At 45.2% G+C, this 27,654-nt stretch overlaps 1 protein-coding gene across 2 annotated transcripts in view; it reads left to right on the plus strand.

The window, feature by feature from the left end:
• cplane1 (ciliogenesis and planar polarity effector 1) overlaps window positions 1–27,654 on the plus strand; it is a 311,037-nt gene that overhangs the window by 143,865 nt on the left and 139,518 nt on the right. For both annotated transcript variants that reach the window (XM_072257500.1, XM_072257501.1), the window contains exons 21-28: window positions 553–691; window positions 6,928–7,037; window positions 13,685–13,849; window positions 14,521–14,629; window positions 18,932–19,253; window positions 21,776–22,679; window positions 25,540–25,673; window positions 26,180–26,325. In XM_072257500.1, the coding sequence (XP_072113601.1) occupies window positions 553–691; window positions 6,928–7,037; window positions 13,685–13,849; window positions 14,521–14,629; window positions 18,932–19,253; window positions 21,776–22,679; window positions 25,540–25,673; window positions 26,180–26,325 (2,029 nt within the window). The remainder of the gene's footprint in view (window positions 1–552; window positions 692–6,927; window positions 7,038–13,684; window positions 13,850–14,520; window positions 14,630–18,931; window positions 19,254–21,775; window positions 22,680–25,539; window positions 25,674–26,179; window positions 26,326–27,654) is intronic.

Here is a 27,654-nt window from a genome sequence, read left to right on the forward strand (position 1 = left end):
CCTGGATGGAGGTGGATGGGCAGGTGCTGCACTTTGGCCACTTGCAGGGATAAGCGCCAACAGGGAGATGAGTAGGGAAGCACGAATGGACAAGGGAATAATGGAGGGAGCGATCCCTGGGGAAAGTGGATAGTGGGGCAGAGGTACAGGTGTGTTTGGTGGTAAGATTTCTCTGGAGATAGCAGAAGGTCAACTACTTGCCTGATTTCACTGCATAAGATTAGGTCTGGAGTTGTGTTATGTCTGCACCCTCCATGCCATTTTGTCTGTGTCTCTCCTTGCTTTTTATATTCTGTGTCTGGCTTTTGTTCTTCCTTTATCAATACACAATATTATTTCCCAGTAGCTTATTCCTCACCATTATCTTCTGTGTGGTATTTGTTCTGTGTCATTATATCTCAAAGTGTTTGCTGCTGGTTTTCTGTCTTTGTTAGTCTGCGTTTTTCTGGAGGGAATGGTGGGGTGGGTGGTTGCATTAGGCCCTGCTATGTCTGAGGGCTTTCACTGTGTTTATCAGACCAGGAGCCACTGACAGATCATCTTTGTCATTAGATCAGGAAGAAGTCTGGTCTCGGCCCACTTCGTCCCTTCCCTAACTCGCTGCTACAGTATGGTAAAGCCCGGAGTAGCTTCTTCAGACCAGGAGCCGGGGACCATGGAAACTCTGATGTAATCTCTGTAAAGGTTGTTGGTGAGTATGACAGCTCCTTCACTTCTTCTGTGTGGAAGTGGCTGCAGTGGGACTTTTGTAGCCAGTACAGATCTGTGTACTACGTCCCCTCATTTGGGTTTAAATGGTTATTAAATATCAGGAAGACCAAGGGACTGAGCTCTGATAGCTGCTCAGATATGATTGAGATTTAGATTCAGATTTATTTATTTATCATAGATACAACGAAACACAGTGAAATTCATTGATGGCGTTAACAACCAACACATCTTGAGGAGCAAGTGTCGTCTCAATCCAGTATCAACATAGCATGCCAACAGTGTTCAGCAGAACAACACAAGCAGCGACGACGACAACAAAACAGCAGAACAAGCCCCTTTCCCTCTCTCCCACCCACATTGATAGGATTTAAACGATTTACATTCTGTACCTACCAGGATGTCAGGAGGGCATTTCCAAACACAAGGTCAGAGACCCTCCAGTCCTCATCTTCCACTTCACTAATCTCCACATCCAACAGGTTCTGCCTCCTTCAACGAGATTCAAACATCAGACATATCTTCCCCCCTCCTCCCCTTTCACCATTTCACAGGGAGCTTTCTGCTGGGACTCCCTCAAGATTCAACATTCAAGATTCTTTGAAGTCATTTCCTGTACACAGGTGTAAAGGGGAATGAAATAACTGTTTCTCTGGATCCGATGTAACACAATAAAGCACCGTAAGATAAAGAGTACAATAAATCTAAATACATAAGATAGCTTGTATACAGTACATAAATTAGTGATAGATGGTAAAAGTAAAAGGCTGGAGAAGAAAGAATCTGACAGGCGTGGAGAGTGGACCATGGGAGAAAGAGGAAGAGCAGGATAGGTAGGTGAAAAGAAGAGGTAAGAGGCTAGAGTAGGGAATTGATGAAGATGGAAAGGGGAGGAGAAAAAAAAGAATTACTGGAAGTTGGAGAAATCAGCTTTCACGCCATCAGACGGAATATGAGGTGTTGCTCCTCGACCCTGAAAGTGCCTTCATCACAGCAGGAGAGGAGGGCATGGGCCAACATGTCAGAATAGCAATGGGGATAGATTCCATCTTCTTTTGGATGGAGCAGAGGTGCTCAACAAAGCGGTCCCCCAATTTACATCAGTCTTACCAATGCAGAGGAGGCCACTTCGGGAGCACTAGATACAATAGACACCCATGACAAACTTGCTCGTGAAATGTTGCCTCAGCTGGAAGGAGTGTTTGGGCACCTGAACTGAGGTGAGTGGGCAGGTGTAGAACTTCTGCTACTTGCAGGGATAAGTGCCTGGGGGGAGATTAGTGGAGAGAGACTTATCACATCCCCACCCCCCCACCCCCCCTTCCCCACTCACCTGGCCCCACTTATCACCTTCTAGCTTGTTCTCCTCTCCCCTCCCCCAGCCTCTTATTCTGGCATCTTCTCCCTTTCTTTCCAGTCCTGATGAAGGGTCTCGGTCAGAAATGTCAACTGTTTATTCGCCTCCATAGGTGGTGCTTAACCTGCTGTGTTGCTGCAGTGTTTTGTGTGTATGCTCAAGATTTCTGCCATCAGCAGAATCTCTTGTGTTTGCAGAATAATTTGTAATATAAGACCACACTATTTTCCTTGCCAGCACCGCTACCCCACGAATTCTTCCCTCTCCAGACAGTGTAGGTTCTGACCTAGCTCCAGTTAGCAACTGCAGCCTGCTGTGCAATACCCTTAACTGCTTGCTAATCTAAACACTAGATACATAAGATATTTAAAGTGAAGTTACCTTCTTCCTTAACAAATGCCATACCCTACGGCACCATACCCTCTGCTAAAACATTCACAGGGTATTTAAAAGATGCCATCCCCTTCCCTCAATTCCTCTGTCTCCGCCACATCTGCTCTCAGGATGAGGCTTTTTATTCTAGAACGAAGGGGATGTCTTCCTTTTTCAAAGAAAGGGGCTTCCCTTCCTCCACCATCAACGCTACCCTCAACTGTATTTCTTCTATTTCGCACACGTTTGTCCCCACTCCATCGCCCTGCCACCCCAACAGGGATACTGTTCCACTTGTCCTCAGCTACCACCCCACCAGCGTCTGCGTCCAGCACATATTTCTCCATAACTTCCACCATTTCCAACAGGATCCCAGCACAAACACATCTTTCCCTGCGCCCCCCCCACCCCCCACTTTCTGCTTCCCACAGGGATCGCTCCCTACGCGACTCCGTTATTCTCTTGTCCATTCGTCCCTCCCCACTGATCTCCCTCCTGGCACTTGTCTTTGCAAGTGGAACAAGTGCTACACATACCCATACACCTCCTCCTTCAAAACCATTCAGGCCCCCAAACAGTCCTTTCAGGTGAGGCAACACTTCACCTGTGAGTCTATTAGGGTCATCTGCTGTATCCGGTGCTCCTGACATGACCCGATGTAGATTGGGAGACCGCTTCACCGAGCACCCATGCTCCGTCCAGCAGAAAAAGCGAGATTTCCCAGTGGCCACTCATTTTAATTCTACTTCCCATTCTCATTCTGACATGTGAGCCCCTGGCCTCCTCTACTGTTGTAATGAGGCTACACTCAGGTTGGAGGAACAACACCTTATATTCTGTCTAGGTAGCCTACAACCTGATGGCATGAACATAAATTTCTCAAACTTCCAGTCATGGCTGCCATCCCCTCTCCTTCACCATTCCCCACATTCTCATTTCTCTCTCTCACCTTACCTGCCCATCACCTCCTTATGGTGCTCCAACCCTTCCCTTTCTTCCAAGGCTTTCTGTCCTTTCTTATCAGATTCCCCCTTCTCCAGCCCTTTATCTCCTTCACCAATTGACTTCCCAGCTCTTTACTTCCCTTCTCCCCTTCTCCCGGTCTCACCTATCACCCACTACCTTGTATTCTTCCTCCCCTCCCCCCCATCTTCTTAGGCTGACTTCTCGTCTTTTTACTCCAGTCCAGATGAGGGGTCCTGATTTTAGGTAGTAATGGGGGTCAAAGAAAAGGCAAATGACCTTAATGAGTACTTTGCATCAGTTTTCACTGTGGAAGACACCAGCAGTGTGCCAGACGTCCGTGAGTGTCAGGGAGCAGGAGTGAATGCTATTAATATTATAAAGGAAATGGTGCGAGACAAGCTGAAAGGTCTTAAGGTGGATAAATCACCTGGACCAGATGGACTACATCCCAGAGTCCTGAGAGAGCTTGCTGAAGAGATAATGGATACATTGGTCATGATCTTTCAAGTTTCTAGTCTTTAAGAAGGGAAGAAGGCAAAAGAAAGGCAATTATAGTCCAGTTAGCCTGATCTCAGTAGTCGGGAAAGTGTTGGAGTCTATTATTCAGGATGAGGTTTCAAGGTACTTGGAGACAAATGGTAAAGTAAGTCAATTCAGCATGGTTTCTGTCACGGGAAATCTTGTCTGACAAATCTGTTAGAGTTCTTCAAGGAAGTAACAAGTGGGGTGGACAAAGGAGAGGCAATGGATGTCATTTACTTGAATTTTCAGAAGGCATTTGATAAGGTGCCATACATGAGGCTGCTTAACAAAATAAAATCCTGTGGTGTTACAAGAAAGATACTGGCATGGATAGAGGAATGGCTGACAAGCAGGAGACAGCAAATGGGAATAAAAGGGGCCTTTTTGGGTTGACTGTCAGTGACTAGTGGTGTTCCTCAAGGGTCAGTATTGGGACCACTACTTTTCACATTGTTTGTCAGTGATTTAGATAATGGAGCTGATGGCTTTGTGGCAAAGTTTGGATGATATGAAGATTAGTGGAGGGGTAGGTAGTGCTGAGGAAGCAATGTGATTGCTGCCGGACTTAGACAAATTGGAAGAATGGGCAAGAAAGTGGCAGCTGGAATACAGTGCTAGGAAAGGTATGATAATGCATTTTGGCAAAAGGAATAATATTGCAGACTATTCTGTAAATGAGAAAATTCAAACATCAGAGGTGCAAGGGGACTTAGGAGTCCTCGTGCAAGACTCTCAGAAGATTAATTTACAGATTGAGTCTGTGGTAAAGAAGGCAAATGCTATGTTGGCAGTTATTTCAAGGGGAATAGAATATAAAAGCAAGGAGATAATGCTGAGCCTTTATAAGACACTAGTCAGACTGCACTTGGAGTATTGTCAACAGTTTTGGGCCTCACATCTCAGAAAGGATGCATTGTCATTGGAGAGAATCCAGAGGAAGTTCATGAGGATGACCCAGGAACTGAAGGGGTTAACATATGCGGAGCGTTTGGCTGCTCTGGGCCTGTACTCACTTCTGTTTAGAAGAACGTGGGGGAATTTCGTTGAAACCTACTGAATATTGAAAACACTAGATAAGGTGGATATGGTGAGGGTATCCACTGCTAGGGGTATCCAGAACTGGAGGGCACAGCTTCAAAATTGAGGAGTGACCTTTTAGAACATTGGTAAGGAGGATTTTTTTTAAGTGAGGGAGTAGTGAGTCTGTGGAATGCTCTGCCACAGACAGCGGTAGAGGCCAAGTCTGTGGGTACAGTTAAAACGGAAGCTGATAATTTCCTGATCGGTCAGGGCATAAAAGGAGATGGCGAGAAGGCAGCTGTGTAGGTTTGAGTGGGATCCAGGATCATCAGCGGTGGAGTGGGCTCGATGGGCTGACAGGCGTAGTTCTGCTCCTTTGCCTTGTGGTCTCGGCCCGAAGAGTCAACTGTTTAGTCTTCTCAATATATGTTTCCTGGCCTGCTGAGTTTCTCCAGCATTTTGTGTGTGTCACAGGGTATTTCACCCTGGGCAGCAATGGTATGAACTGAACCCCTTCTCCCTTGCCTAGCGTGCTGAAGTGTCGTGGCATGGAACGTAGAAGAGCAAGAGGAGATTTGATAGGGGTATTCAAAATGGAGATGTATGGATAGGGTAAATATAAGCAGGCTTTTTCCACCGAGGTTGGGTTTAGGGTGAAAAGTGAACTGTTTAAGGAGAACATGAGGGGGACTTCTTGACTTATATAACAGTGAGAATATGTAACGAGCTGCCAGTGGAAGTGGTGCATGTGTGTTCAATTTCAACATTTAAGAGAAGTTTGGACAGGTACAAGGATAGGAGGGGGATGGAGGGCTATGGTCTAGGTGCAGGATGATGGGACTAGGCAGATTAATAGTTCAGCATGGGGTAGATGGGCCGAAGGGCCTGTTTCTGTGCTACAGCTCTCTATGATTCTACGGATCGTAAATTGTTTGGGTGATACAGTGGGGAGAGTAGTAGTGCAGGGTTACTCTGATGGGAAGTCTGTACCACAGGGATCAATCTCGTATCAGGATGTATGTGAACTGATACCAACAACGCGACACACACAAAATGCTGGAGAAACTCAGCAGGTCAAGCAGCATCTATGGAAATGAATAAGCTGTCCATATTTCAGGCCGAGACCCTTCATCAGGACCGAGAAGGAAGGGGGAAGACACCGGAATAAAAAGACGATTAATAAGCCTATTGATGGCATGAAAGCAGTTGGAGTCATAGACATCAAAGAAGGTTGGCTGATAGAGTGACAGAGGGCTGAGGGGTAGCTGGGAAGAGTTGATGGTGGGTGGAAGTTCATCCCAACATGTGTGAATTTTGAGTTTTCTGTACAGAGACAGTAATGGCAAGGAGCTGAGAAGTGTTGATGACAGAGAGGGTCCCTGGGATGCAAGTTCATAGCTCCCTGAAAGTGGTGATGTGGGTAGACAAAATGATGAAGGATGCTTTAGCTTGCTTGAGGTCATAGGTTTATGGTGAAAGGTGAAATGTAAAATGTGTGTGGGGGAGGGGGATTTAAGGGTGGATGTGCCTGTTCCATTTTTGATTATTTTTGTTCGGGGAGGAGGGATTTGGGGGTTGATGACCCTGCTACTGTTCTTTTCTTTCTTGGTGTCGTGGCTATCAGAGTTGTATAAATCAGTCTTTGAACCTCTGCACTCAGAAGCTGGTGCGACTGAATCAAGCTGCAGGCAGAATAGGTGGATGCATTTCGATTTCAACATTTAAGAGAAATTTGGATGGGTTGGGTATGGATGGGCTCTGGTCCAGGTACAAGTCAATGGGACCTGGCAGAATAACAGTTTGACAGGGACTAGATGGGCTGAAGGGCCTGTTTTATTGCTGCAGCACTCTGTAACTATGACACTGAGGGGGTGGCAGCAAGGAAAGCAATAGCAGTTCCACTTCTGATGAAAGTGCAGTTCAGGTAGACAATAAGGTGGAAGAGCTTGGCTATGTGAATTCTATCAGGTCTTCCTGAACAGGCTCCTTCCGCGACCTCTGTGCATTGTGTTGGATGTTCCATGTTCGCGAGCAGCTGAGCGAGAGGTGTCGCAAGTTCCAGGCAGCCAGAAACAATGCCAGATCCTCTCAGGTATGTTTGTCCAATCTCACACACACACACACACACACACACACACACACACACACACACACACACACACACAGCTAAAGCCGTGAACTCGCTGCTCACCACTGTCAGGGTTCATTCTGTTTGGACACTGCTTTACCTCAGGGCCTGTTGTGTGCTGAAATTGCTGGTGTGGAGGCACACTGTGATACTGACAGGGACTCGAATAAGATGTGCAGGCCTTATGAGCCTGATTGAATTTTTTGAGGATGTGACTAAACACATTGATGAAAGAAGAGCAGTAGATGGAGTGTATATGGATTTTAGCAAGCCATTTCAAAAGGTACCCCATGCAAGGCTTATTGAGAAAGTACGGAGGCATGGGATCCAAGGCGACATTGCTTTGTGGATCCAGAACTGGCTTGCCCACAGAAGGCAAAGAGTGGTTGTAGACGGGTCATATTCTTCATGGAGGCCAGTGACCAGTGGTGTGCCTCAGGGATCTGTTCTGGGACCCTTACTCTTTGTGATCTTTATAAATGACCTGGATGAGGAAGTGGAGGGATGGGTGAGTAAATTTGCTGATGACACAAAGGTTGGGGGTGTTGTGGATAGTGTGGAGGGCTGTCAGAGGTTACAACAGGATATTAATAGGATGTAAAACTGGGCTGAGAAGTGGCAGATGGAGTTCAACCCAGATAAGTGTGAGGTGGTTCATTCTGGTAGGTCAAATATGATGGCAGAATATAACATTAATGGTAAGACTCTTGGCAGTTAATACCTTTATTTTTCCAAAGTAAAAAAATTGGGTCACTCAAAGAAGGCTTAAAAAAGTAATTTCGATAAATTAAACTACAAAGTTTAAATTTTTTAAGATGAAAAAAATTGCGGAACTGGAGCCAAATTTGTAAAGAATACTTAATCACAGGATATAGGTTTAAATTAACAACTTTAGCTAATTGCGTAGGTAAAGCAGCTCTCAATAATGAGGTTAAATAAAACTGTTTTTCAACTTTCGGTTCCAGGTCTACCCAAATTGACCGATCACTCTTATCAACCCAATATAACCAAAAAGACATGATATTCATGGTATTTCTGTGTCTGACCAACATGTTATTGCATTTGTTACATTGATAGCTAGGAGGGCCATTTTGTTGAAGTGGAAGGATACATCAGCTCCCACTTTGTCACAATGGTTCTCTCAAGTGATGCTATGTCTTAGTTTGGAGAAAATTAGAAGTCGAACCTTTGAACCTTTATTTGATTTTGAGAAAAGATGGGGCTCATTTGCTCGTTATTATCATTTGAGCTAATTGATAGATTTTTTCCACGATCTAATTGTAAATTTTTTGGTATATTTTCTTTTCTTGCTGACGGTTTGATGTTTATTTTTAGAAGCTTTTTGTATGACGCATGGCTACAGGGTTGTACACCTAATGGGTCCTTTTTTTTCTCACTTTTTCTGCTTAGTAGGCTTTTTTTGTTATCACAAATTTTGTTTTCAATCTTTAAGATAATGTCTTTTTTTGAGACATTGTAAGTGTTGTTACTTCAATGTACTCGTGTTATTTCTTTTGTATAATATAACAATAGAAAGATTTGAAAAGAAAGACTCTTGGCAATGTGGAGGATCAGAGGGATCTTGGGGTCCAAGTCCATAGGACACCCAGAGCTGCTACGCAGGTTTACTCTGTGGTTAAGAAAGCGTACTATGCATTGGCCTTCATCAATCGTGGGATTGAATTTAAGAGCCAAGAGGTAATGTTGCAGCTATATAGGACCCTGGTCAGACCCCACTTGGAGTACTGTGCTCAGTTCTGGTCACCTCACTACAGGAAGGACGTGGAAACTATAGAAAGGGTGCAGAGGAGATTTACAAGGCTGTTGCCTGGATTGGAGAGCATACCTTATGAGAATAGGTTGAGTGAACTCAGCCTTTTCTCCTTGGAGCGACAGAGGATGAGAGGTGACCTGATGGAGGTGTTAGGATGATGAGAGGCATTGATCGTGTGGAGAGTCAGAGGCTTTTCCCCAGGGCTGAAATGGCTAACATGAGAGGGCATAGTTTTAAGGTGCTTGGAAGTAGGTACAGAGGAGATGTCGGGGTAAGTTTTTTTATGCAGAGAGTGGTGAGTGCGTGGAATGGGCTGCCGGTGACGGCGGTGGAGGCGGAAACGATAGATTCTTTCTGAGAGATTCCTGGATGGCTACATGGAGCTTAGAGAAATAGAGGGCTATGGGTAAAGCCTAGGTAGTTCTAAGGTAGGGACATGTTCAGCATAACTTTGTGGGCCGAAGGGCCTGTATTGTGCTGTAGGTTTTCTATGTTTCAGATCCCTTTTAAACCTCCTCCATCTCATTTTAAACCTCTACCTTATATTTTTAGAGACCCTTCTGTGGGAAAGAGACTATATCTATCTTCCTGATCTGTGTTTCTCATAATTTTATGTCCTTGTCAAGACACCTCCCAGCCACTTTCATTCCAGGGAAACAGAGCTATTCTATCCAATCTCTCCTTATAACCCAATCCTAGCTGCACCCACTGCAGCTGTATCACATCCTTCCTGTAGCCTACTGACCAGAACTGCACACAATACTCCAAGTGTGCCTCAATCCTGTACCCAGTGCCTCGGCTGCTTTCAGGGAAATATGTACTTGTATCTCGGGTGGGATTACAACCAGAGCTCATGGGTTAAGGGTGAAAGGTGAAAAGTTTAAGGAGAACATGATGGGAAACTACTTCACTCAGAAGCTCAAAGCGTGTGGGACAAGCTGCCAGAGCAAGTGGTGCATGCAAGCTCGATTTCAACATTTAAGAGAAGTTTGGATAGGTATATGGATGGCAGGGGTATGGAGGGCTATGGTCCTGGTGCAGATGAATGGGACTAGGCAGCTAAAATGGTTTGGTACAGTCTAGATAGGCCAAAGGGCCTGTTTTTATCCTGTACTTTTCTATGACTCTATGACATACCGATGTCTGTTCGACCACACATCCCAGACCCCTTCTTGTTTTAACTTCTGCAAAAAAAAAATCACTTTACACTTGTCCAAGTTAATTGCCATTTGCTATTCCTTGGCCCACTATCCTCAGTTAATCTAAATGCTGCTGTAACCTTAAACAACCTTCTGCACTGTTTCACACATCAAAGTTGCTGGTGAACGCAGCAGGCCAGGCAGCATCTGTAGGAAGAGATACAGTCGACGTTTCGGGCCGAGACCCTTCGTCTGCTGTGTTCACCAGCAACTTTGATGTGTGTTGCTTGAATTTCCAGCATCTGCAGAATTCCTCGTGATCTGCACCATTTAGTGCCATCTACAAACTTACTAATCATCCCACCTGCATTCTTATCTGATTCCGGTGGTACAGGCCTCCAGTCTGATAAACAGCCCTTTACTATCACCTCTACCTCCTACGACCAAGACTATTGGCTCGCTCACTTTGGACCCCACATGTCCTAATGTTATGGCCACTTGTCATCTGGGATCTTGTCAAGGCCTTGCTACTGTACATGTAGACAATTCTACTCTCCTGTCCTTGTTAATCCTTTTGGTTACTTCTTCAGAAAAGTAGGGCAAAATTTACAAAACACAATTTCCCATGCACAAAGCTATGCTGACTATCCCTATCACCGCTTGCCTTTCCAAATGCGGATAGATCCAGTCCCTCAGAATTCCCTCCTGTAGCTTTCCCAGCACTGATTCTTGGTTCACTAGCCTGCAGTTCCCTGGTTTGTCCTTGATATCCTAGAAACATAGAAAACCTATGGCAGAATACAGGCCCTTCATCTTACAATGTTGTGCTGAACATGTCCTTACCTTAGAAATTACCTAGGAAATCCTTCGAGAATAATGGTACATCAGTTATCCTCCAGTCCTCTGGTGACTCACCTATAGTAATGAAATTTAAATAACTGTCAGGGCCTGGGCATCTTTTAATTTTATTTAGGGATACACTTAGACCCTGCATAGTGCATATTCATTACAATGTGGTTATTCAATTCTTTATTTAAATTTTAAAAAATGACAAAATACTTCTCAAGGGCGGCCACCATTACAGTGAACATTCAATCAGCCAATGAGAACACTTGACATACACTCTAAGCCACTCACAGCCAATATGTCAGTAGCTCTAGTTGAACTCTGTCTTTTTGTGTGTTCCCCCCTAGTTGTCAGCCTGTGGTTTTGTATTACCACATGCTCCTATCCCCGTTCCTGCTCTACTTCGGCCCCTGTATTACTGGGTACTCCATCTCTCACCTGTTTCTCATTATTACCTGTATTGCTGCCACCTGGGTCTCATTGTGCTCCACATATCATCTGCCTCTCTGTTTATTGCTCAGTGTGTTTCAGTCCTGTGTTTTCACCTGTTTGTTGCTAGATTGTGCCAGTGAATTTTCCTGAGCCTTTCCAGCATTTGTATCTGTACTCTGTCTGAATATTGATTCTTCCTGTTTCCCGATTCTGTCTTATGGACTTTTCTGGACGTTTTAATCTCTGCCTGAACTTTGATGCTGACTTTGTTTGCACCTTGGGATTTGTTATTGAATTAGTATCACTGTGTGCACAGTACTGGGTCTACGTTTGGATCCTGTTCCAGTGTCCTGACACAATCATGGATTAGTTCACACTCTGCCTCCCCTGCATATGTAAACATTCTTGCTCCCTCGCTAATTTATTCCATTTTTTCACCCATAATGTTTGCAATTTCCAGTTAGGCTAGTACATCTAAGATGTCTAGGAAAAGCATTAGCATAGATGTGGATGTGAATGTGAAGCTGTAAGTGATACAGTGTTTGGAAGCTGGTGGGTGTCAGGTTGATGTTGGTGCATCTTTGAAATTGGCTATATTGATGATCAGTACAATTATTATGAATGCAGACAAGATAAAAGCTTCTGAAACAACAGCCTCAAAAGTTATCATCGTTCAAGGAGCCATTTGCTTGAAAAAATGGAAAATAGACTAAATATATGGGTGGATGACCAAACGCAATGACATGCCCCGAAACCAGCTGATAATAATGGAAAAGGCAAGAAGCATCTTCAATTTAAGAAAAAGAAGGTACATCGGTAACATTCTCAGCCAGAGTTTGGTTTGATAGATTTAAACAGCACAGTAACTTTCATAGCATACATATTTCCGGTGAAGCGATTAGTGCAGACAACAAGGCAGCCCAGGATTTTCCTGCAGCACTGAAGGCCGTAATTGAAAAGGACGATTATCCTCCCGAGCTTGTCTTCAACATGGATAAAAATGGGCTTAAATTCCTCCTCATAATTTCATCTCTCGAGAAGAGAAACATACATTAGCAAAGAACCAGTTAACCACAAAATTCCTCAGCACTAGCATTACCACAACCACACAAATCATGGACTAGTTCATCAACAAGGACCCTGACTGGGAGCGAAGCAATAAGGCAAAGTGGGGTGTTCTCAACATAATTTCCTGCTTCCGAGAACTGCTTCATGAGAGGAAACTTGAAAAAAGGCAGTCAAATCTTGACGCCTACTTGAAGAAGAAGCCAAAGTCAGAGGAGGGCCTACCACCTGCATCCCTGTGCTTCTGCTGTGATGTGTTGCTGCTCCACTGATGTACAGGTTACTCCACAGATTACTCTGTATACATAAAATAATATATCATATATCTCAGGTTTAATGTTTTTAATCAGGCACACATATCCATTTATGTAATGTTATAATGACCCCGCACAGCGCTGGTCTCAATAGGACTTGACCTCCAAGGAACGTGTCCTCAGCGTTAAGTAGGGTCTGAGTGTACAGCATGATATGCATCCGTATTGTACTGTCTCGGTACTTTTATATTTGTGTGCTGTAGCACTTTTTTTATTCGCAGTTATTTTGTAACTGGGTTATAGATAAAGGTTGAATTGGTTAGGATTTTATTACCTGGAGGATAGGAGAATGAGGGGAGATTTCATAGAGGTATACAAAATTATTAGAGGTATAGATGTGGTAAATGCAAGCAGGCTTTTTCACTGAGGTTTGGTGGGACTACAACCAGAGGTCATGACTTAAGGGTGAAAGGTGAGAAGTTTAAGAGGAACAAGAGGGGAATCTTTTTCACTCAGAGGGTCGTGAGAGTGTGGAATGAGCTGACAGCACAAGTAGTCCATGCGAACTTGATTTCAATGTTGAAGGGAACTTTAGGTAGGTTTTCGACTAGTAGGGGATATGTTAAGTATGTCCAGCCAGCAACACCAAAATAAGCGCCATTCCTCCTCTCCCTCCGACACACATACATATTCCTCTAACCCTGGCACAGGCCGTCTTTGACCTCCGCCTCCAGCGGGCTTGTGGATTCGCAGACATCATCAATATCAAAAAATGAATTGACAAAAAGCACTGTCTGAATCAATGAGGTTGCATTTTATTCCTCTAAGTTCTAGTATGGCTATACCAGTTACATTCAATTTTTGCTGGGAGTTCCACTCCCTCCTCCTGGGAACAGAGCTGGTGAAGTCTGTGGTTGCATGCTGAGCCCAGAACTGCCCTCAGTGTTCTGCCCTAATCAAGCTCTCCCCACTACTCTGCCCTCTTTGTGCCCCAGCCCGTCCCCATCACTCTGCTCTGATGCAGCCGTTGACCAGCTTGACCGCAGTTCTCTGCCTGGAGGGAGGATTACTGACTGATGCCGATGATTGCTGTGTTCCCAGGACAGTGAGCTGGCAGCTGAGTACGATGCTGCTGTGGTTGACCATTGCCTCGCATCCCTGGAGTGGGCCTGTCGAATGCTGCCCTTTGCCAGGTTCATGAACGTGGAAGAGCTCGTGCAGGATATCGTGCTCAGCCTGGTTAATGAACTTCCTCCCATCAGGAAGGTAGGGTGATGGTGTACTGCAGGTCTCTAGCACAGAGGTGGGGGGGGGCAGAGAGATGGGCATCTTGTGAAGCAGCACAGATTGACAGAGATGTGGAGACATATTGGGTGGAAGGATGCAGGGGAGAGCTAGAGGGAGAGAGAGGTAACGATTAACTTTATCTGTCACACGTACATTGAAGCAGTGAAACACATCGTTTGCATCAATGACCAACACAGTCCGGGGATGCCCACAAGTGTCGTCACACTTCCACACCAGCAAACCATGTCCACAGCTCACTAACTGTAACCCGTATGACTGGAACGTGGGAGGCAACCGGAGCACCGGGAGGAAAGCCACGCGATGACGGGGAGAACGTACAAATGCCTCACAGCTTGTGCAGGAATTGAACCCAGGTCACTGTTCCATAAGAAAGTAACAGTGACTGTGACCCCTGCAGGGAGGAGTGGCCAGGGCTTAGGGCAATACATTGGAAGACAAGGGAGGGAGAGGGAATAACAGGGCGGAGATGCTGTCGCCAGGGCAAGAAGAGTAAGAGAGAGGGACTTAAAATGGATTGTTAGTATTGTGGTTGAGGGAGAATGAAAGTTATGATCACTGTAATATTTTGTATGGGAAGAAGCCCCTCGTGTTATCCATCACCTGCCCTGAGTCAACTTCTTATTTTGTAGGTGGCTGAAATTGTGCTCAGGGCCTTTCCTGACGCAGAAGATGTTCGGGTGCCTTTGAGAGACAAGCACCACACATTGCAGCAGCGTTTGCGACACAGCGTAGTGCAAGGTGATGCAATGCAGTCTCTGGTCATTCTACACGGTATGGGTGGGGAGTGAGTAAAACACACAAAATGCTGGAGGAACTCAGTAGGACAGGCAACATCTGTAGAAATGATTACAGTAACCAGTTGATGTTACAGTCCAAGATGTTTCTTCAGGACTGGAAAGGAGGAGGGGAAGATGCCGTAATAAGGAGGTGGGAGGGAGGGAGGGGGAGGAGAACAAGTTGGCTGGTGATAGTTGAGACCAGGTGATTGAGGGAGGGGGTATGAAGTAAGAAGCTGGGAGGTAATAGATAAAGGGCTGGAGAAGGAATCTGATAAGGGAGGATAATTAGAAGGGAAAAGAAATGTGTAAACAAGCTGGCAAATAATATCAAAGTGGATAGTAAAAGTTTTTTCAAGTATGTTAAAAATAAAAGAGAAATGAGAGTGGATATAGGATCACTAGAAAATGAGGCAGGAGAAATAATATTGGGAGACAAGTAGATGGCTGATGAATTAAATGAGTATTTTGCGTCAGTATTCACTGTGGAAGACACTAGCAGTATTCTTGATGTTGTAGTGTGTGAAGGAACTGTATTCTGTACAGTTCTGGTCACCAAATTATAGGGAAGATGTCAATAAAATTGAGAGAGTACAGAGGAGGTTTACTAAAATGTTGCCTGGGTTTCATCTCCTAAGTTACAGAGAAAGGTTGAACAAGTTGGGTCTTTATTCTTTGGAGCGTAGAAGGTTGAGGGGGGACTTGATAGAGATCTTTAAAATTACGAGGGGGATTGATAGAGTGACATGGATAGGCTTTTTCCATTGAGAGTGGGGGAGATTCAAACAAGAGGACATGAGTTGAGAGTTAAAGGACAAAAGTTTAGGGGTAACATGAGGGGGAACTTCTTTACTCAGAGAGTGGTAGTTGTGTGGAACAAGCTTCCAGCAGAAGTGGTTGAGGCAGGTTCGATGTTGTCGTTTAAAGTTAAGTTGGATAGATATATGGACAGGAAAGGAATGGAGGGTTATGGATCAAGTGCAGGTCAGTGGGACTAGGTGAGAGTAGGAGTTCAGTATGGACTAGAAGGGCCGAGATGGCCTGTTTCCGTACTGTAATTGTTATATGGTTATATGTGATTATAAGAAAGAGAAGTGGGTGCAGTTACTGTTATGAGAGAGAAGGTGCTCAAAAAGCTGAAAGACTAAAAGTACATAAGTCACCCGGACCAGAGGAGCTGCACCCTATGGTTCTGAAAGAGGTAGCATTAGAGATTGTGGTGTTACTAGAAATGATCTTTCAAAAATCATTGGACTCTGGCATGGTGCCAGAAGACTGGAAAATTGCAGGAAGGCAGCAGAAAGGAAATTATAGACCAGTTAGCCTGACCTCAGTGGTTGGGAAGATGTTAGAGTCAATTGTTAAGGATGAGGTGTTGGTGACACATGACAAGATAGTGCAAAGTCAGCATGGTTTCCTTCAGGGAAAATCCTGCCTGACGAACTCGTTGAAATTCTTTGAGGAGATTACAAGTAGGATAGATAAAGGGGGTGCAGTGGATGTTGTATATTTGGACTTTCAGAAGACCTTTAACAAGGTGCCACACATGAGGCTGCTTAACAAGTTAAGAACCCATGGTATTACAGGAAAATTACTAAGATGGTTAGAGCATTGGCTGATTGGTAGAAGGCAGTGATTGGGGATAAAAGGATCCTTTCTTGGTTGGCTGCCAGTGACTAGTGATTCCGCAAGGGTTGGTGTTGGGACCACTTCTTTTTATGCTGTATATAAATGATTTAGATGATCGAATAGATGGCTTTGTTGCTAAGTTTGCAGATGATACGAAGATTGGTGGAGGGGCGGTAGTGTTGAGGAAACAGGTAGGATGCAAAAGGACGGGCAGATTAGGAGAATGGGCAAGAAAGTGGCAAATGAATTACAATGTTGGAAAATGCATGGTCATGCACTTTGGTAGTAGAAATAAATGTGCGGACTATTTTCTAAACAGGGAGAAAATCCAGGAATCTGAGATGCAGAGGGACTTGGGAGTCCTTTTGCAGAACACCCTGAAGCGTAACTTACAGGTTGAGTCGATGGTGAGGAAGGCTAATGCCATGTTAGCATTCATTTCAGCAGGTCTAGAATACAAGAGCAGGGATGTGATGCTGAGGCTTTATCAGGCACTGGTGAGGCCTCACCTTGAGTATTGTGAACAGTTTTGGGCCCCTCATTTTAGAAAAGGTGTGCTGGCGTTGGAGAAGGTCCAAGGGAGGTTCACAAGGATGATTCCAGGAATGAAAGGGTTATCATACGAGGAACATTTGTTGGCTCTAGGTCTGTACTCGCTGGAATTCAGAAGGATGAGGGGGGGATCTCATTGAAACCTTTCGAATGTTGAAAGGCCTAGACAGAGTAGATGTGGAAAGGATGTTTCCCATGGTGGGAGGGTCTAGGACAAGAGGGCACAGCCTCAGGATAGAGGGGCGCCCTTTCAAAACAGAGATGCGGAGAAATTTATTTAGCCAAAGGATGGTGGATTTGTGGAATTTGTTGCTACATACAGCTGTGGAGGCCAGGTCGTTGGGTGTATTTAAGGTAGAGATTGATAGGTTCTTGATTGGTCATGGCATCAAGGGTTACAGGGAGAAGGCCTGGAACTGGGGTTGAGGAGGAGATAGAAAAAAGGATCAGCCATGATTGAATGGCAGAGCAGATTCGATGGGCCAGATGGCCTAATCCTGCTCCTGTGTCTTTGGTCTTATAATGAATCATGGGAGGATGGGAAGGAGGTGGGGCACCAGGGAGAGTTGATTGACAGGTGAGGAGGAGATCTAAGAACCCAGAGAGGGGAATTGAAGAGGGAGGAAGGGGGAAAGGAAAAATTATCGAAGTTGGAATAATCGATGTTCATGCCATCAGGTTGGAGGCTACCTAGAGAGAAAATGAGGTGTTGCTGCTCCAGTCTAATGGGTGTGAGTGCCCTTTTAGGAACGGTAAACAGCACCTTCAGAGGAAGGTTGTGGGAAGCACTGTACCTCAGAGGCGGACTTGGGAAGCGGAGGAGCATTAGATTTCCATAGCACTTTAGTGATAAGGATTTCCAAGGAGAGTTAGCAAGTAAAATAGAACGCAGACCCTGAGGCTGTGTTGGAGGCAGAGACCCGCAGAATTTAACAACCACGTGAGTGAATCCGAATCAGAATCAGGTTTCATATCACTGGCATATTTTGTGAAATTCCTTGTTTTGTGTATATTAAACTCAAGAAGTTGTGCAAAAGGTGAGTAATTACATGGGTTCATTGTCCATTCAGAAATCTGTTGACAGAGGGGAAGAAGGTGTTCCTAAAACATTGAGTGTGTACCTTCAAGCTCCTGTACTTCATCATTGATGGTAGTAATGAGAAGAGGGCATGCCTGGGTGGTGGGGGTCCTTTATGAGGGATTCTGCCTTTTTTAGACATTGCCCTTTGAAGATGTCCTCAATGCTGGGGAAGCTAGTGCCCATGTATTGAAGATGGCTATTTGATGTTCAGCATGGACAGCCTTGGGCCGAAAGAAGTTACATATTTATGGAGTTTGAAATAGGACACTATCCAGGAGACCATCAGCTGAATCACTGACTCCACAAGGATGAGATGAAATGAGGTGATCCAGAGGAAGATATGGATGGTCCTGGCAAGTTGGCAGGGTGGTTAATATGGTGTATGGTGTGTTGATCTTCGTTAGTCAGGGGGCTGAGCTCTGGAGCCATGAGGTAGTGTTGCAGCTCTATAAAGCCCTGGTTAGACCACACTTGGAATATTGTGTTCAGTTCTGGTCGCCTCATTATAGAAGGATGTGGAAGCTTTAGAGGGGATGCAGAGGAGATTTACAAATGCTGTCTGGATTAGAGAGCATGTCTTATGATGGAGGCTGAGTGAACTACAGCTTTTCTCTTTGCAGTGAAGGAGAATGAAAGGTGACTTGGTAGATGTGTATAAGGTGAAAGAAGGCATAGATTGAGTGGACAGCCAACGCCTTTATCCCAGAGCGCAAATGCCGAATATGAAGGGGCATAATTTTAAGGTGCCAGGAGGAAAGAATAGATGGGATGTCAGAGGTAGGTTTTTACACAGTTAGTGGTGGGGGTGTGGAACTCCCTGCCAGGGGTGGTGGTAGAGGCAGATACATGAGGGAATTAAAGAGACTCTGAGATAGGCACATGGATGAAAGAAAGCTGGAGGGCTATGTGGAATCTGAGAGTAGGTTAAAGGGTTGGCATAATATTGTGGGCCGAAGGGTCTGTATTGTTCTGTGTTCTTACAGCTTCTGTCCTGGTCCCTAGGCCCCAATGGAGAGGAGATGATGTCAGTTGTGTTGCATGAACTGTACCGGCAGAGGATGAAGATGTTGAGACGGGTGGTGCGGAACATCGGCCCCAGAGAGCAGCATATATGGGAACGGGCTGAAGAGGGTTCGAGAGAACGAGAGGAGGAGGTGCACGATCAGTTCTCTTTAGGGACCAGTCTGAGCAGAAGCACTCTGACAGACACCTGGAGATCGCAGACCCAGAGTGAAGGGGACACAACGGACAGCGTGTCAGTGGAGCTTCACGACATGAGCAAGTGGCAGGGCAGTGCCTGGCTGCAAGCAGGCACCACGGACAGGTAGTGTGATGGCCTGTGCAGGCAAGACCCTTCCGAGCAATCTTAGGATCCTTGAAAGTGGCTTCACATGGTGATAGGGTGATTAAGAAGGCATGTGGCATGTTTGCTTTGATAAGTTGAAGCACTGAGTTCAAAAGTCAGGAATTTTTATAAAACTCTAGTTAGGCCGCATCTCGAGTATTGAATACAGTTCTGGTTGCCTGATAGGAAGAATGTTGAGGCTTTGGAGAGAGTGCAGAAGAGGTTTACCAGGATTCTGCCTGTTTTAGAGGGTGTATGCTGTAATGAGAGGTTGGATAAACTTGGGTTGTTTTCTCTGGAACAGCAGAGGCTGAGGGAAGATCTGATAGAGGTTTATAGGATTATGAGAGGCATGCTGTGTATCTGTTTCCAAGGGTTGAAATTTCTAATAGTAGAGGGCATGCATTTAAAGTGAGAGCAGGTAATTTGAAAGGAGATGTGAGAGTTAAGTTTTTTACACAGTGTCTGCAATGCTCTACCAGGGATGGTAGGAGAGACAGAAACATGAGAAACTTTTAAGAGATGTTTAGATAGGCACCTGGATGTGAGGAAAATGGAAGGATATGGGCATTGTGTAGGCAGAAGGGATTAGTTTAGTTGGCCATTTGATTACAACTGTAATTGGTTTGCCACAACATTGTTGTCCAAAGGGCTTGTTCCTATGTTCTGTTTATGGGTAAGTGGGTTAACTGATCACTGTAATTGTCCCTGGTGTGGTTGAGTGGTGTAGCCTGGGGGAGAATAAAATGGGCTGATCCTAAGAGGGATTGTTTGGAGAAATATTGCGGTGCACCACGGTAGCACTGTCACAGCCTGGGGTGGCAGAGTTCAGTTCTGGCTTCTGTCTGGAGGAAGCTTGTATGTTCTCCCCATGACTGTGAGTGTTTCCTCCAGGTGCCCTGGTTTCCTTCCAGTCCAAAGAGGTATGGGTTAGTAGGTTAATTGATCATTGTAAATTGTCTTGTTTATAAATCAGTTGCTGGGCAGTATAGCTCAGTGGGCTGGAAGGGTCTTTTCCACACGATATCTCTAAATGGAAATAAAAATGGGCCAAACCCGGGAAATGGAACTAGCACATTGGCTTGCATGGATGAGTTGGGCCAAAAGACCTGCTTATGACCTGTCAGTCGAAGTGGTATAATTTTCCCTGATCCAGACACTTGGATTACTAACTTATTGAGATGTCATTATTTGGAATCACATTGCTCTCCTCCTGACTCACACAGCACAGTTTTTAATTTATATATTCATGGATAAGGTTCTTCCATTTACGCTTTTGTTTGTTTTTAACTACTTAGTTAACTTTAGCCTCTGGCCCCTGAGAACATAAAACATTACAGGCCACCCATATAACCATTTAATGGATCCCTCCCCATAACCCTCCATTTTTCTATCATCCATGTGCCTGTGCAAGAGTCCCTTAAATGTCTCTAATGCAGGGTGCCTCTACCACCAATCCTTTCATTCTCTGTGTCATTCCCACCTATACTTTCCTCCAATCACCTTAAAGTTATGTCCTTTCGTATTAGCCATTTCTACACCGTGAAAAATGTCTCTGCCTGTCCTCTCTATGCCTCTTATCATCTTACACACCTCTGTCGTCACCTCACCCACCTATCCTCATACGACTTGCTCTGTAATCCAGGTAGCATCCTGGTAAATCTCCTGTGCACTCTCTTTCAACCGTGTATCTCTGCAGGCTATAAGATCATGTAACAAAAAAAAGAGGGCATACAACAAAGCAAAAATTAGCAGGAAGGTAGAGAATTGGGAAGATTTTTAAAACCTACGGAGAGAAGCTAAGATAATCATTTGGAGGGAAAAGATGAAATATGAAAGCAAGCTAGCAAACAAGATCAAAGTGGACAGTAAGAACTTTGTCAAGTATGTAAGAGATAAAAGAGAGATGAGAGAGGATATAGGACCACTAGGAAATGAGGCTGGAGAAATAATAACAGGGGACCAAGAGCTGGCAGATGAACTAAATGAGTATTTTTGCATCAGCCTTTATTCAGGAAGACACTAGCAGTGTGCCAGATGTTGAAGGGTGTGAGGGAAGAGAAGTGAGTGCAGTTACTATTACAAGGCAGAAGGTGCTCTAAAAGTTGAAAGACCTAAGGGTACATATGTCACCCAGACCAGATGAACTGCACTGTAGGGTTCTGAAAGAGGTAGCAGTGGAGACTGTGGAGGCATTAGTAATAATCTTTCATAAAACATTGGACTTCGGCATGGTGCCAGAGGACTGGAAAATTGCAAATGTCACTACAGGTAGCTATGGAGGCTACGTTGTTGGGTGTATTTAAGGCAGAGCTTGATAGGTTCTGGACTGGACATGGCGTCAAAGGTTACGGGAAGAAGGGTGGGGAGTGGGGTTTGGAGTGCGGCGGACGAAGTATCAGCCATGGTTGAATGGCGGAGCAGACTCGATGGGCCAAATGGCCCAGTTCTGCTCCTTCGTTTTCTGGTCTTATGGTAACTGAGTGTGCTCTGTGTTCCAGGGACACACAGTCCAGTCAGCGAGGGACATCGGGAGCCAGAGATGATGGCCCAGAGTACAGGGAGTCCAGAACATCCCAAATCGATGGGGAGATAGGGGATGATGAGCCTCAGCTGCCCCTAGTGGGGTCATGGGAGTTTGAGCTTGATGACGAGGAGTACGTGGACTTTCTGGAGCTGTTCCTGATCTACCTGTTGGAGAGAGATCAAGTCGTGAATGAGGGCCCCAACATCCCACTGCTGACCAGCTGCTCTGAGTACCTGAGGGAACAAGAACTCAACTCGCTGGCTTTCCATGTCCAGGGCACCTTAAAGCGGCGGCATTGCAGACTTAGAATGTCTGAGGACACCTTCACAGCAAGGAGTACTTCTAGCTTAATATCTGAACTGCCTCAGAACGAGAGCGTGAGCTGTGGAGAAAGGACAAAGGCTACTGCCTTCTCCCCTGTTCCAGGCACACCCCACTCCACCAGCCGCTCACCAGCGCCTCCTGCTGAGGGCAGTTTTCACAGCTGCTTTCCCGCTGTCATCACGCAGGGCAGGGGCAGAACCAGGGGTTTGTTTGGTTCATGGCCGCAGGCTGTATCCGCTCCGCGAGATGTGTCCAGGCAGTGGGGTACACTGACTGACAGTCTGCCCGCCCCTGAGTGTCAGTCAATGACATCCCTGTTGAACCAGGACCTCACTCCTGAATTGGAGGCCAGGTTTCCAGACACGGCTAAACTGCTGGAGTGGATGGTTCGATGGTCAGACCGGAGGCTGCTGTACGGGCCGCACAGAGTGGAGGTGCTGCCCGTCCACAGCTCTGCCATCCGGGTGAGGACATCTGTGGCTGCCATCCTTCACTCCCTGTGGCTGCTGGACAAGAGCCTGGACATTGACACATCTTGCTTGAATACCTACAAGGTACATAATCCTCAGCTTTCCCCTCCCTGTTCCTGTCTGTTCTCCTATGGTCGGTAGAGTAGACGGTGGCATGATAATGTAGTTGTTAGCATAAAGCTATTATAGTGCCTGTGATCAGGATTTAATTCCTGCCACCGTCTGTAAGGAGTTTGCACCTTCTCCCTGTGGCCGCATGGGTTTCCTCTTCCATACAGGTTAGGGGGCAGCTGTTGTATTCTGAATTTTTTAATCCAAGGTTCTTTCAGTGGTCAGGAAAGAGGCACAAAACTTGTTGCTATATGCTTGTTTTATTAAGCACAAAGAGAATTAGAAATGTAGAGCTGCAGAAGTCGAGTAACTAAGAACAGAGAATAGAAAGAGTGAAGGCTAAAGAAAAAGATGGTGGACCAACATGGCCAACGTTTCTTGTACCGCCATAGATAAGAAACATTCCATTACAATTCATAGATAAGAGTTAGCCCCTGTTCAAATAATGTAATACCAGAGAAGCTTTCAGGACTTTCCAGAATAATAGCAAGTACTGTAATCACTAGGGGACAGACAAAAAAATTGCATATACATACTGTGACCACTAGGAAACCTACTAAAAAGTTACATGTATATAAGTGGTTATATGAAATACAAGCAGGTAATTAATTGTCAAGCTGCAAAGAAAATAACAAACAATCTCAGCTAATACAGTCCATAAGTATCTAAACATTAGGGTGTTTAGAGGTCAAGAATGAGTAAGTGTTGGGCCTCCTAATGAGTGTTAAGGTGGATAAATCCCCAGCTTCTGATGGGATTTACCCCAAGTTATTGAAGGAGGCAAAGGTAAGAGACGAGATTGAAGGAGGCAAAGGTAAGAGACGAGATTGCCATGGCCTTGACCAGTATCTTTGTGTCCTCTCCAGCCACAGGTGAGGTCCCGGAGGACTGGCGAGAGGCTAATGCTGTGCCTCTATTTAAGAAGGGAGCAAGGAAAAATCATGGGAACTGTAGACCAGTGAGTCTCACATCAGGTATAGGGAAATTGCCGGAGAAAATTCTTAAGGATAGGATATATGCGTATTTGGAAACCTTATTAGGGAGACACGGCATGGTAGGTTGTGCCTTACCGAACTTGACTGAGTTTTTTGACAAGGTGACAAAGGAGATCGATGAGGGTAGGGCAGTGAATGCTGTCTACATAAATTTTAGTAAGATATTTCATAAAGTCCCTCATGGGAGGCTAATCTAGATTCAGATGTATGGGTGAATTGGCTGTTTGGATTCAGAACTGGCTTGCACATAGAAAGCAGAACAGAATGCATGAAGGGGCTTATTCAATCTGGAGGTCTACAAGTAGTGGAATTCGGCAGGGAACTCTGCTGTTTATAATGTGTATAAATAACCTGGATGAAAATGTAGATAGGTGGGTTAGTAAGTTTGCGGATGATACCAAGGTTGATGGAGTTTTGGATGGTGCAGAAGACTGGCAAAGAATACAGCACGTTGTGCGATCAGTTGTGTATATGGGGTGAGAAATGGCAGATGGAGTTTAACCCAGATAAATGTGAGGTGCCTCATCTTGGTAGGGCAATAACTGAAGGGGCTTATTCGAGTTGGACGTCTGTAATTAGTGGAGTTATGCAGGGACCTGTGCTGAGGTGTCTGCTGTTTGTGTGTTTGCATGAGGAACTCAGCAGGCCAGGCAGCATCTATGGAAAAGTGGAAACATTTACCGTTTTGGGCCGGGACCCTTTGTCAGGACTGGAAAGAAAGAGAAGTGGGGGATGGGGAGGAAGATGTACAAGGTGGCAGGTGATAGGTGAAGCTGGGAGAGGGGAAGGGGTGAAGTAAAAAACTGGGAAGTTGTTTGGTGAAAGAGATAAAGGGCTGGAGAAGGGAGAAGCTGATGAGCGAGAACAGAAGACCATGGAAGGAAGGGAAGGGGATGAGCACCAGAGGCAGGTGATGGGTAGGTCAGGAGATAAGATGTGGGAGGGAGACAGGAATGGGAAATGGTAAAGGGGGGGGGGGTGTCAATTACCGGAAGTTTGAGAAATTGATCAGCTTGAAGGCTACCCAGACGGAATATCAGGTGTTGCTCCTCCAACCTGAGGGTGGCTTATGTATCTTTAGGTCTTTCAGCTTTTTGAGCACCTTCTCCCTTGGAACAGTAATTGCACCCAATTCTCTTCCTTCACACATCAGGCAGATGCAAAATACTCATTTAGTTCATCAGCCATCTTGTCCCCCATTATTATTTCTTCTGTCTCATTTTCTAGCAGTCCTATATCCACTCTCCTCTCTCTTTTGTTTTTAACATACCTGAAAAAACTTTTACTATCCACTTTGATATTATTTTATAGCTTACTTTCATATTTCACCTTTTCCCTTCTAGTGATTTTTTTTTAGTTGCCCTCTGTAGGTTTTTAAAACTTCCCAGTCCTCTATCTTCACACTAACTTTTGCTGAATTGTATGCCCTTTCCTTTGTTTTTACAATAGCTTTGACTTCCCTTGTCAGCCATGGTTGAATTATTTTACCAAAATGAATATTTCTTCATTTTGTCTATTATTTATGTCCTGAAGAAGGGTCTTGTCCTGAAATGTCGACTGCTTATTCATAGATGCTGTCTGACCTGCTGAGTTCCTCCAGCATTTTGTGTGTGTTGCTGTAGATTTTCAGCATCTGCAGAATCTCTTGTGTTTATATGTTTATGTTTCTTTTGTGAATGTTTTGCTGATCTGTTGCTCTGCACACTTGATGTTGCTGCAAGTCAGTTATGTGCATACATGTGCTTGTACAGTATATCTGACCATGGAGGGCATACTGGGCATCCCTTGCCCATTTAAAGTTGCTGCCTACCTGGGTTAACCGATGGTTTCCTTTGCAGGACTCTGAAGAGGAGCGAGCTACAGATTGTGTCTGCCAACCCAGGCTGAGGTTGGGCAGGAATGTCGGCTCCTCTGGGATACCCAAGGTGGGGTGTGGGATTGACGTTGGCAGAAATGTTGAACTTTTCCAGCAGTAAGTACAATGGTCCTGGGTTTCACTCAGTGTGAAGGAGACAGCAGTGAAATCACTCAATTGGTAAGGTGTGGAACAAATTCACCAATCACAGTATGGGGATGTAACTGACTGACCAATGAGTGTAGGGATATAACTAATACACCAATCATTGTGTGGGGGTGTAACTGATAGACTAATCAAAGTATGGGGGTGTAACTGATACACCAATCATCATGCAGTGATGTAACTGTTTGACCAATCACAGTCCATGTGTATAAATGATATACTAATTACAGTTTAGGGGTATAACCAATAGCTCAGTCACAGAACACGGCCATAAATGATAGACCTGTCATAGTGTGGCAAGTACAATTGGCACGTAATATGTTCAGAAGCTAGCTCCAATTGAACCATGGGGAGGGGCGGGTGGGGTTTGGTGTGTTCAGTGCTATGCCCAGTGGGGAAGAGATTCTCACCCAATATCTCCCAGAAAAATCTGTTTTTCCCTGCTCTGTTATTGCTAGGTCGGATCATGTAGAAACCATTCAGGTGCAGGAGTCCGGTGATGCGGATCATCTCCACGGCAGACAGGATATGACGTCAGATTCCGACAGCAGAACTGATGAAGAGGAGTCGGGGGTTGGTCCAGTGTCACCTGCTCCGGAACAGGGTATGTCTCTCTGTTTCTGTAGTCTAACATAACTCCACTGGGAGAGCTAGATTCCGTTTCAGGCTCTTCGTAAATCACACTCTTTAAACAGCACAAAAAAGTGTTGGAAGAACTCAGCGGACAAGACAAACACATCAACTGTACTGTTTTGCATAGATGCTGCCTGACCTGCTGAGTTCCTCCAGCATTTTGTGTGTGTTGCGAGGAGCTCAGCGGGTAAGGCAGCATCTATGGAGAGGAATACACAGTTGACGTTTTGGGCCAAGACCCTTCATTAGGCCTGGAAAGGAAGGGGAAAATGCCAGGATGATAAGGTGGGAGGCAGGGAAATGAAGTAAAAAGCTGGGAGGCGATAGGTGGAAAAGGTAAAGGGGTGGAGAAGAAGGAATCTGAGAGGAGAGAGGAGTGGACCATTGTAGAAGGGAAAGGAGGAGGGGCACCAGGGTGAGGTGATAGGCAGGTGAGGAGAACAGGTAAGAGGCCAGAGTGGAAAATTGAAGAGGGAAGGGGAGGGGAAAAATTATCGGAAGTTGGGGAAACAGATGTTCATGTCATCAGATTGGAGGCTGTTCAGAATGAATGTGAGGTGTTGCGTCTCCACTTCGGGTGGCTTCATTGCAACAAAAGAGGAGGCCATAACCAACATGTCAGAACAGGAATGGAAATTGGAAATAAAATAGTTGGCCTCCAGGAAGTTCTACTTTTTGTGGATGGAGTGGAGGTGCATGTCAAAGTGGTTCCGAATCTACGTTGCGTCTTACCAATGTAGAGGAGACCACATCGGGAGCACCAGATACAATAGATGATCCCAGCAGATTCACAGCTGAAGTATTACCTCACCTGGAAGGACTATTTGGGACCCAGAGTGGAGGAGAGCATAATGGATTTGTGGCTAAATTTGCTGATGATACAAAGATAGGTGGAGGAGCGGGCTGGCTCTTGGTTACCAGTGGAGTTCCACTGGGACCGCTGCTTTTTTACGATGTATGTCAATGACTTGGACTATAGGATTAATGGATTTGTGGCTAAATTTGCCGATAATACAAAGATAGGTGGAGGAGCGGGTAGTGTTGAGGAAACAGAGAGCCTGCAGAGAGACTTTGGTAGTTTTGGTGAATTGGCAAAGAAGTGGCAAATGAAGTACAATGTTGGGAAGTGTATGGTCATGCACTTCGGTGGAAGAAATAAATGGACAGACTATTATTTAGACGGGGGAGAGAATTCAAAATGCAAAGATACAAAGGGACTTGAGATTCCTTGTGCAGGATACCATGAAGGTTAACCTCCAGGTTGAGTCAGTGATGCAGAAGGCAAATGCAATGTTGGCAT

This window comes from Mobula birostris, chromosome 5 (assembly GCF_030028105.1).
Source record: "Mobula birostris isolate sMobBir1 chromosome 5, sMobBir1.hap1, whole genome shotgun sequence".
Lineage (NCBI taxonomy): Eukaryota > Metazoa > Chordata > Chondrichthyes > Myliobatiformes > Myliobatidae > Mobula > Mobula birostris.